The sequence below is a fragment of the Choloepus didactylus genome, chromosome 20 (genome assembly GCF_015220235.1).
Source record: "Choloepus didactylus isolate mChoDid1 chromosome 20, mChoDid1.pri, whole genome shotgun sequence".
NCBI classification, from domain to species: Eukaryota; Metazoa; Chordata; class Mammalia; order Pilosa; family Megalonychidae; genus Choloepus; species Choloepus didactylus.
Window position 1 is genome coordinate 2,874,344 of NC_051326.1, and position 11,688 is coordinate 2,886,031.

The following is an 11,688-nucleotide window of genomic DNA, read 5'->3' on the forward strand; positions in this document are numbered from 1 at the left end:
AGTGGAGCAGAGTTAGGGTTGGAGTAGATTGACTCTTCTCATAGCAAAACGTGCTGGGAGGATTACTCGTCATAAAATAGCACACCCTTGTCTGCCGCTGGGGTCAAAGATGGCATGTTTGGTGAAAGAAATGCATCCCACCGCATGACATGTCTATCCAGGGTTAGTTTATTAGAGCTTGTAGGTAACAAAGACACAAAAGCAACTAAAAATATTCTCAGAAGAAACAGAAGCAGAAGGCAGTATTCCTATGGGATGATAAATACTGGTCATGCCTTTTTTCTTTGTCATATTCATTATCATGATCAAGAAAGTTTATGATAAAAGTGAATATATAACAATGTTCATGTTTTGCAAAGCCACTCATAAGGTGGAATACAGCTGCAGGATATATCATCTAGAAGACTAGAAAACAATGTTCTCTATTTCTTGGATCCTTACTTGAAAAGGGTTTATGACAGTTGGTTGTGGTCAGGATTTAGCATTTTGCATAGCTTTTGTGACATCATCACACATAGATTGGGACTGAGCTTTCAACCAGACAACACAGCAACAGACGTCCTTAATCTCTTGCCTTTTCCGGTGTGTCAGGAACTTTCAAGTTGACTCCAAGTGTGGTGATGTTTCTCTCTTTTTCATCTGAAGCCCTTCCTGGGATAGTGCTTACATTTTTTCCAGTTATGATTTCTCTTAAAAGTAAAAACAAAACAAACAAATACATAAACAAGCAGAAGATGCAGGGGAAAGCGGAGTTCACAAAGAGGGAGTGGAGACCAGCGTGGCGGCACATGTCACCCGGACAGTGGGTAGTGGTTGGAAAATTTCTGTGCAAATCTTGCTCTGTTCTCCGGAATTCTTGCCACCCAGGGCCCCAACAGCATCCACAGCCTGAATTCTGCTGCATTCACACACAAAAAAATTAAACTGGGTTTTTCTGAGTGTGTAGATATTGAAAAATGTGTTCATCTCTTCAGAATTTCCCCCAAAACACACAAAAGGAAAATGATGACCCACGTGGGTGGCACACACTGCTAATTGACAGAGGACTGCCCGTCCGGCTGGTGAACCCCCCTTGCAGTCAGGAGCACAACCCAGGTCATGGCCGGCTGGAGGGAGCCACCCCCACCCCCAGCTGGGAGGACAGACACCCTAAAAAATCTCAAATGTCAGCTCAGGAGCCAGAAAAGGCAGCTAAATTTAGTGGATCTGAAGTTCGTATGCTCTCTCTGCGAGATGCTCAACTCACTTTATTAGAAATTATGAGCAGAATAAATAATGCTGTCTTCAATAAATGAAGTAAGTATTGAATGAAAAGCAACTTTCAGTTCCAAATGATAGTCAGACTGAAGTACAGTGGGCAAGACAGAATCAAGAAAGGGAAACAGGGAGTGATAAAAAGATAAACAGAGAAAGCGATAACTTTTAATCGTATGCTTATATTACATGTATGTTCACACTTATCTGTGCACGTGTGCAAGCATGTGCATGAATGTGTACACACATGGACTTTAATGAAAAGATAAACAGTGAAAGAGATAACAAGGTACTTGTAATCATACGCTTATATTACACATACGTTTGCATTTATCTGCACACAGCCTTTTTAATCCTCTAGAGGGACAGGACCAGGAGATGAGAGGAGGGATCCAGCTTCGAGAGTGCAGAATGCTGTTCACACACTCCCTCGGCCGTGATGACACCTGTCTTGGCACATGGCCATTTTCCCTGCATTTCAGCCAAATGGTTCCTTTCTGCATGAAATATTCCTGATCCCTCAACCCACAATGTCTCCCTTCTCTAGCTTTTTTTAAACTGTTACCATTTTCCATGGAAACTAAGACACTAATAATTGCAAATTAATTATTCCTTTATGTACCACTGAGAAATAAAATCTCTAGCAATTAAAGCCTCTATGACATGATGGTCTCTTATCACGTCAACACCTCCTTTTGCCCTTATTCGGAGAGCATTTTAGACCTGTTTAGAGCTGGATGGGTGGACGCTGTGGACTCTGGCGACCGAGTTCATGCCACGATCACTGGGTCACGGTGATGCCAGGATGTGAACCAACGTGCCCCTCAGGATTGGTGGGACACGGTGTCTTCCTTCTGTATCCAAATGGACTTTGAACTTGCTGAGAGCCTGGGTGGTGTGTTTTTCACATTTTTAAAGCCCAAGGCCCCTGTGGCGCCCTGACAGTGCCGGCCGTTAGCTGTCATGCAGCAGTGGGAACCTGCCTGGGAGCCACTCACTAGCACTTGCTCTTTGGGCACGTTCCACCCATGAGGGCTACGGTGCGCTCTGCCAGAGCCACGGGCACCCATCGTCCAACTCCACGCCCAGCACCCGGCAGCATCCAAAAATATTAGCTTGTTAAAAAAATAAATTGATAATAGGACCGAGGGAGAGGAGAAAAGCTCTCTTTCTTCCCACCCTCCTTCCGTCACCTTGCTTGACTCCCAGAAGCCACGGAGCTGAAGGGAGGGTGGTTTCTTGTTCCCACGAGTATATAAATGATAATGAGATAAATTAGGCCCAAGCAATCCCAGATAAACTTCAGAGCTGGAGCCCGCAGGTGACTTGTGGCCCTTTTTTATCCGCTGGAAAGGAGTGTGCAGTGAAAAGAGAGCGAAAGGGGTATGAAACCATCTGACAGTATTGGGGTCTGTGGACCAGGACACGACAGAGTCCAGGGGCAAAATAAGAGCATGGGAATTACCTGGGAGGGTGAAAGAACAGATAAAGGTCAGTATCTCCATTTAAAAGAAAAAAAAATTCCTACCTTTCCTCATGTAATCCAATTTAATGAGGTATAGAAATCCAGAGCTCTTTGAAATTTTAAAGCAATTACAGCACAAATGACTCCAAAGGAAGATGATCTTATTATGGCTAGGCCATAAAATGCTAACTTCAGGATGTCAGGAAAGCAGAATGGTTCTTGGCTGGTGCATGGCGTCTAGGGGAGGTGTGTGGAATTGCCAGCACCCGACTGTCTTCGGAGGATGGTTTATTACACCCGGTGCAACATTTCATTTGGGCCTGAGTGTTTTTAGTATGATTATCAAGGAAGGCTGCACCTGTTTCTGTGCATCCAGAAAAGTTTGTGTCTTTCAGAAGGGAGCGTTCAGCGGAGGGGAAAACAAAGCAGGAGAGGCTGTCATTTTTGGTTACTAAACTTGGCCAAAGGGTCTTACGGAAACTCGCCTAGGCCTGCACACCTCCACCTGGCTGCTGAGGTGGCTCAGGGTGTGTTCCTGGCAGGTCAGCACCTCAGGGGAGCTGAAGAAGGAAACAGACTCTTGGCCGCAGCCCAGACCTGCTGAACCAGAAACTCGGGGTGTTTTCACAAGCCCTGGGGGATTCTGATGCTTGCTCAAGTTTGAGAGTCGTTGCCCTGATGCACACACGGTGGAGACAGCTTATTACCGCGTGTTCCATCCTCTTTAGACACAGGAGGGGCTCGTGGTCCCCGTCTGCCTCCTGGGTGCGCCCCGCTGTCTGAAACCACCCGCCCTCAAGCAAATGGGATTCCGGGCGGCGGGTGCACGGGAGGAGAGAGCATCTGTTCCTTTCCATCTGTCGCAGCTCTGACCTGGCCCTCCATCACTCCACAAATGCGTCCTGCGTCCCTACCCAACGCCAGAGCGAGGAGCAAATGAGGCTCCTGCACCCCGGGGTGTTTGCGTGCCAGTCTGGAGGAGGCAGCCGGAAAACCCAGAGGCCACCGGGCCTGCCGCTGCCCAAGCCCCCTCCGAGGCCCCTCACCCTGCGGAGAGCTACTGAGCACGGCTGGGCAGCAGACCCTGGCACGCAGAGGGGAGCAGATGGACCAGCGGTGCCCCGGGGGAGCTCACAGCCTCAGGTGGAGACCACGTCTGGGGAAAGCCCTTGAAAATCAAGGTAAGGCGCTTAAATAGAAGCGGGGAGCCTCTGGCCCCTGGACCCATTCAGAAGGCTTTGCAGGATGAAAGAGTTCATAAGGACACAGAATCCAAATTTTTAAAGAGAATATTCTCCAGGAATTGCAATTCTGTTCCTGTACCAGGATCCCTAACTTACCTCCTGAGTCAGAGGCTCCTTCCTGCTACCCAGGCTGGATCCCCAGTCGCCTCCCTCCCCTTGGCAGTGTGTCCTCCGGATCCACCACCCTGGGACTGAGTCTTGACCCGGACCCCGGGCCTGGCTGACTGCCAGCAGCCCTCCCTGACTCTGCCCACCCATGGGAGCCACCGCAGCTCCCCGAGCGGCACACGCCCTCAAGTTTCCGTGTGTGACATCATCCTTCTCTCTGGACAACGTGTTCTGTGTCTGAGCAGGCACAGTCTTCTGTCCCTGCACCCTCCCTTCCAGGCACAGGTTTTGTTTTTATTCAGACAGCCTGGGCCACTGCAGACCCAGCAGAAGGAGCCAGGCAGGGAGCTCTCTCCCTGAGGCCGGACGACTCCAAACTAATTTGGGCCCAACCAAGCCATGATCTCAACTCTCAAACGGAGAGCACTGACTTATGAATAAGGAAACAAATATTTTTCATGGAGCAGTGAATAAACAGAGATTTTAAATGTGACTCCAGATAAAATAAAAATGTTTTCTACAATTATTAAAAATGGAACAAAGTTCAATCCATAATATTTCAGTTCCAGGCGAATATTGCATTTAAGAGCTGGAAGGAAAGTTTTAGTTCGGCAGGTTTCAAACTGGTGCCCTGGGGTTCCTCGAGCTGCTTGGGGGCCGATGAGGGAGCTGTAAGCACCCCGCACCTTTGCAAGCAGAGCAGCTGCCATTTTATGAGTTTTGCAAAGTGTGTTTCTGGATGAGATTCTCTGTAAAGAACGTGAAAAAAAACAGAAAGATTTTAGGCCACTGATCTTTTCCAATCTTCCTTCTGAAGTGGGAATCCCAGCCAGAGGATCGAGGACAGAGGAATATACAATTTCTGTTTGAACACGTCCATTTGAGCTGAACGAGCTGCACCCCGTTGTCAGATGCGTCTGTGTGCTATACAGTGCTCCCTTATGTTCATCCGAAAACTGCCTTCCCAGATCTGTGACGAAACAATCCTAATCCAGTCGTCTTCCACACGTCACCCCTCCGAGGGGCCAGGGCAGCCATCAGCACACCTTTATCTCTGCCCCCCATCCCTGCAAACCCGTTCATCTGTATTTTGCTTCTTTCAACAAGTTCTTATCTGGACTCAGATAATTTTCTTTAATCAGAGTTCCTAACCTTTACCACCACTGCCAATCCTCATTTCTCTGAATATAATCTGACTTTTCTGTTCTTTTTTTCTAATTTTTGGTGCCTCTTCCCACACACACACAGTCTGCAATGAGTTTCCGTGCACCTCTGATTTGCCTTCTGATGGATCCTCCCTCTGTGTGGAGGGCTGCTGGAGCCAGGCACGGCCTCGTCACCTGTTGTCTTTCAGGTGATTAAGTCATGGGACACATATTGTTTGCATTTTGGGTGAAGTTGGCGTGCAATGATCCAGTGCTTTAGAAGCCAAAGCCTGAGCTTGCTGACAAGAAGAGCTTGTCATTACAAACCCTTGACATCCCCTGGCTGGTTTTCTGTTTCACAAAGCCTTTGTTCAACCCCCAACCACAAACCGGTAGAACTGGAATCGTGTGCATGCCACATGGCAGGTGAGAGCACAGAGTCGAGCCAAAGTTTATGAAATTCATTTTACTTATTCTTTGAAAACTATTCATCATAAACAGTATGACCTATCGAGTTTTAGATCTGTAAAGTTGGTTTTGTAATCCACCTTTAAACTGATTTTTGAGTTTTCAGTCATTATGCCATAATTTCTGAGTGAAAAATACTTTTACAAGATAAAGAAAAGAACTCTAGGAAATGACATCAAACATCAGTATGTAAAACATTTTAGTGAAACAGCGTAAACCTATGGCTCTCCCGTGCTTCAGCAGGTTTCTCCCGGGGCAGAGCCTGGATTGGGAGCTTGTGCTTCTGGGGGGGGCCGGACAGGTGCAAGGTGAGGAGGGGCTGCGTACAGGGAAGGGAAGGCAGCCAAAAAGGAGAGTAAAATTAAGCAATACCAGCTTAATACCCAACAGGAGGTCTGAGCATTGGCGTAAAACACACAATTCAAAATCACCCCCACGAGAGAGAGAGCCGGGGTGTTTACAACCAGCCCATCGGTCGGGCACTAATGGAGGGCGGTGCCCAGGGAGAGATTTGAATTCCCACAAACTTCCGTGACTGTGCCGCAAGCACAGAGCAGGGTGACTCCAAGAGGCAGGTGCGAGCCCCTGGAAATGGGGGGATGTGGGCAGCGGCCTCAGCAGCACCCACTACAAGCCCACTTATTTTAAAATGAGAAAAAGATTTAAATATAAGGTGGTACAAAGGGTGGTATAAGGGAATCCTGTACCTCATGCATGATTGTTCTGTAAACCCACTTCTCTAATTAAAAAAAAAAGAAAAGAAAAGAAAAGAAAAGAAAGCAAAAGAAGGTGTCTGCGTGGGAGCCAGAGCTCAGAAGGAAAGGCTCGGGCAGCTGCTGGGCCCAGGCTCTGCAGAGTGGCTGAGCCTCCTCTCTGGACACTCCTCCGGAGGCCTGAGGGGTGTTTACCTCGTTAAGGGCGACAGGGAGGCCTGGAAAGCTGGGGACGACGTGCACCACGGGGTGACGGAGTCTAACCAGCTCCAGCCTTCCTGACCCCGAGCAGAGGGCAGCAGTGCTGAGGGGACCCGGGTTTCAATGGCAGTGAGAGGAAGAGGAGGGGTTACAACGACCTGCACGGCGCCCAGGCCTGGCATGCTTCGTTCATGCCCCTCTGGGGCTCCCTGCCCCTGACCCTGACCTTGACTCCTCTGGGAAGGGAAATGCCTTTTGCATAATGAGAGGCCACCGAAGAGACCCAGAGTTAGCCATGGAGATGAGGCTGCACCCAAGGGACCGGCCACCTTCCCTGCCCTCCCCTGCCCGGCCTTGCCCTGCCCCTGTGCTGAGCTGCTGCCATCTCCCCTGCCTTTCAAAGCTGCCTGGGGCCGCTTTCTCCCCGGACAGGACACTTGGTGTGATCCCCGCCTGCTCTCCTCGCCTGGCATCAGAACCTGCTCACGGCAGCTGGGCACGTGGGTCCAGGGAGGAGCTGGAGGTGACGCGTGGGGGCAGGGAGGAGATGGAGGTGACGCGCGGGGCCCAGGGAGGAGCTGGAGGTGACGCGCGGGGCCCAGGGAGGAGAAGGAGGTGACGCGCGGGGCCCAGGGAGGAGATGGAGGTGACGCGCGGGCCCCAGGGAGGAGATGGAGGTGACGCGCGGGGCCCAGGGAGGAGAAGGAGGTGACGCGCGGGGCCCAGGGAGGAGCTGGAGGTGACGCGCGGGGCCCAGGGAGGAGAAGGAGGTGACGCGCGGGGCCCAGGGAGGAGAAGGAGGTGACGCGCGGGGCCCAGGGAGGAGCTGGAGGTGACGCGCGGGGCCCAGGGAGGAGAAGGAGGTGACGCGCGGGGCCCAGGGAGGAGATGGAGGTGACGCGCGGGGGCAGGGAGGAGATGGAGGTGACGCGAGGGGCCCAGGGAGGAGAAGGAGGTGACGCGCGGGGCCCAGGGAGGAGATGGAGGTGACGCGCGGGGGCAGGGAGGAGATGGAGGTGACGCGCGGGGCTCAGGCGGGAGAAGGAGGTGACGCGCGGGGCCCAGGGAGGAGATGGAGGTGACGCGCGGGGCCCAGGCGGGAGATGGAGGTGACGCGCGGGGCCCAGGGAGGAGAAGGAGGTGACGCGCGGGGCCCAGGGAGGAGAAGGAGGTGACGCGCGGGGCCCAGGGAGGAGATGGAGGTGACGCGCGGGGGCAGGGAGGAGATGGAGGTGACGCGAGGGGCCCAGGGAGGAGCAGGAGGTGACGCGCGGGGCCCAGGCGGGAGATGGAGGTGACGCGCGGGGCTCAGGCGGGAGTAGGAGGTGACACGCGGGGCCCAGGCGGGAGATGGAGGTGACGCGCGGGGCCCAGGCGGGAGATGGAGGTGACGCGCGGGGCCCAGGGAGGAGAAGGAGGTGACGCGCGGGGCCCAGGGAGGAGATGGAGGTGACGCGCGGGGGCAGGGAGGAGATGGAGGTGACGCGAGGGGCCCAGGGAGGAGCAGGAGGTGACGCGCGGGGCCCAGGCGGGAGATGGAGGTGACGCGCGGGGCTCAGGCGGGAGAAGGAGGTGACACGCGGGGCCCAGGCGGGAGATGGAGGTGACGCGCGGGGCCCAGGCGGGAGATGGAGGTGACGCGCGGGGCCCCGGCGGGAGATGGAGGTGACGCGCGGGGCCCAGGGAGGAGATGGAGGTGACGCGAGGGGGCAGGTTGGAGATGGAGGTGACGCGCGGGCCAGGGAGGAGCTGGGCGCAGCGGCTCTAGAGTAGGAGGAGGCCAGGCTGGCAGGCATGGGGGCCCGTGCCCGGCCGCAGTGAGCAGGTTCTGATGCCAGGCGAGGAGAGCAGGCGGGGGTCACACCAGGTGTCCTGTCCGGGGAGAAAGCGGCCCCAGGCAGCCTTGGAAGGTGGAGGAGACAGCGGCAGCTCAGCACAGGGGCAGGGCAAGGCCGGGCAGGGGAGGGCAGGGAAGGTGGCCGGTCCCTTGGGTGCAGCCTCATCTCCATGGCTAACTCTGGGTCTCTCTGGTGGCCTCTCATTATGCAAAAGGCATTTCCCTTCCCAGAGGAGTCGAGGTCCGGGACAGGGAGCTGTAGAGGGCCATAAAGGAAGCATGCCAGGCCTGGGCGCCGTGCAGGTCGTTGTAACCCCTCCTCTTCCTCTCACTGCCATTGAAACCCGGGTCCCCTCAGCACCGCTGCCCTCTGCTCGGGGTCTGCGCCCCCACGGGGCTTGTGCGACAGGAGCTGCCTCGGAGCCTCCAGTGGCCCTTTCGCTCCGTTTGTTTGAGGCCACCAACCCCAGTGTCCGCGGGAAAGCCCTGCCCTCCCCCCACGTCACAGTAAAGGCAAAAGACAGACGCAGTGTGCACCCCCCAGGGACCCCCGCGGGAGCCGAGGTGGGTCAGCCCCGGCACACCTTTTCCACTGTGTTTGCGCCTCATCACCCAAAGAACTTCCACATAACACCCAGAACTACTCCCAAAATAGGTTTACTTTTGACACCTTTGTCTTGATAGCACATATTCATCATTAGAACTTTTAAAAATCTGAGAGGTTGTGTTACCCTCATCTAATAGCTAACAGCCAAACCTCAAACTCAGTGGGGAAAAAAATGTTGTATTTTTCATTTATCTAAATAAATCAACTGCTTTTCCACCCAAAACAAAAATAAATTACCAAAACTGGGAAGAAAACTGAAAGTCTAATTTTAGTACAGGAGTGAGAACTAAGTGATTTTAAGAAAGGGACAAAAGCCCAGTTGGCAAGTCTGAAAAATACTGCTAACCCCCCTGGAAATGGTCCCCTCACTCCCCTGGAAAACTCACCTACTCAGGTAAGACTTGGGGAGTCCCTGCGCATCTTTCCCGACCCCAGGAAGCAAGAGGCAACAAACACCTTCAGGCTGAAGCTTGGTCCTGGGAAATTCCTTGGCAAAACTGAATCTAGCCTGGTTGGTTTTCAGGCAACACAAACCCAGCGGCCGCCTTGGTCTCAGGGTCCACAGGACCCGGCTGGTGGGAGATGAGGCTGGGAGAGCCCTGGGGCCTCGTGTTCCCATCGCCCTCCCCACCGAGCCTCTCCCTCAGCTCCAGCCTCCTCAGGTCCCTACCGAGGCTGGCCCTGCCCTGGCTCCTGCTTCCTTTCCCGGTGGCCTCTGCTAGGTCCTCTCCCCAAGGGCTCGGGTCTTCTCCATTCTAGTTCCTCTCCTGGCCTCTTCTCTCCCTCTCACACGCGTGCACACACATGCACACACACGTACACACTCACTCCCAGGTGCTGGCTGGGCGCTGGCCCAATAAAGCAGGCTAACTGGACACGCAGCCCCTCCACACCCCTGCCTGGGCACAGCTACTGCCTGGACGTCCTGGGGGCTGTGCAGCTCGGTGGGGACGTGACTCCCTGGGCCCTAACCCGAGCTCAACCTACTCACAACTGGGTGCTCCCGCTCGCATCCCGGGATAGCGACTGCCGGCCGCACCCACCCACCTGTCCTGGAATGGGCAGGTGCCCGTGGCTCAGGCCTGACTCCGCTGCTTCCCCATCAGTTGCTACTGAGACCCCACAACGCCTTGTGGATGATCCCACATGCACTACGCTGTGTCCTTCCTCTTATCCCATCCCCCAGACCCTGGTAGGATGTGAGAAGCATCCTCATCTCTTTCAGAGATCTTAAAACCAAGGCACAGAGAAATAATTGAGTATGCCCACACCATTCATTAAGAGTAGGTCACCACAAACTGATGCTGGAAAAACAAACCCCTTCTAGCAATTCCTAATTTGTTTCTAGAGCCACCCAGGCCCTCAAAGTCAGTAGAAGTGAGAAGTATTCCTTCTAGTAAAACCAACAGACCACCAAATCCTGTCAAGTATTTATGGGTGAAATAAAGCTGCCCAGAAGCAGGCAGCCATTTCCTATGTGGAATCAGTTTAATTGAAGTTGGTTTGTATCTTCTCACCCATCCACATCTGCTAATTCTAGGATATATAAATCCACATATAGGCACTGATTTGTTTTCATTCCTAACGGCAAGTTGGAGAAAAATAGCTAAAAAGAGCTCTATTTCATTTTTTTTTAATTATGAAGCAAAAGTGACAGTTCTTCTGGAATGTTGTCAAGCCAAGATCAAAAGATGATTGAGATTTAGTGTCTAAAAACATTTCTGAGAAAAAAAAAATATGCTTACTCTGAAACACTCTGACCCTACACTTTCCCCTTTCAAAAATGTCTCTGTAATCATCAAGTTAGAGGCTAAATGTGTAACAATCAATTTTGGAATTTTTGCCACACCTTTCACATTTTGGAAATCAAGGTACTCTTTCTACCTCCCACCTGTTGGAATGTTTTACTTTCCCTCAATTTTTAAAAACAGATTTATTAAAATATACACATAAATCTTATGTGTACACGTAAGATATACACATAAATCACATGGCATACAATGCACTGTTTGAAGTCCCCAGTGCCAGCTTCTGGCTGCTCCCCGTGGCTTCTGCTTGTGTCTAACTGTCACTCTCCTTATAAATTGCTCCAATAATCTGGACTAAAGTCCAACCTGGTCCAGGTGAGCCCCACCTTAACTGCAGGAGCACCTTGAAGAGATCTTATTGGCAATGTGTCCACACCCACCAGGATGCAGACCACTACCAAGACCCTGTCCACACTGGGGTGCACAACTCAGTCCACCATAGTGTTTATGAAAAGTTTCTCACGAAAATTGGCTTTCAGATTCCTCATCAGCCCCATCATTTGTACACTGGTTAGCTGAGATTACACGTCCTTTCTGTACACTTTGCTCTTCTGTAAGTGCAGTTTCACATGTAGAGCTCTCCCACTCAGTTTTATTTTATGTTCTTCTTCTATAATGGAGACTGAGAAGGAGATAGTCCTGTAGCAATTCATTAAAAGTGGTTCTGTAGGATAATAACTGTCTATTTACTGTTTTCACAGGATGGATGTTTAACCAGCTTTGAAATCCACTGTCTCTTTCCAGTCAATGGAAATATCCTGAGAAACAATGTTAAATTCCTTGTCCTTGCTGGCATTAAAAAATATATCATGATTATGGCAACCCTGTGCTTATCAGA

At 52.0% G+C, this 11,688-nt stretch overlaps 1 protein-coding gene across 1 annotated transcript; it reads right to left on the reverse strand.

Annotated features, from left to right (window-relative positions):
• Positions 1–6,166: 6,166 nt before the first annotated feature.
• Positions 6,167–8,607, reverse strand: LOC119516980 (extensin-like). The gene is made up of 3 exons (XM_037813489.1): positions 7,086–8,607; positions 6,593–6,701; positions 6,167–6,269 (listed from the first exon to the last, which is right to left on the reverse strand). Exons 1-3 carry the CDS (start codon positions 8,605–8,607, stop codon positions 6,167–6,169), a joined length of 1,734 nt encoding a protein of 577 aa, XP_037669417.1.
• Between the last annotated feature and the right edge of the window lie 3,081 nt (positions 8,608–11,688).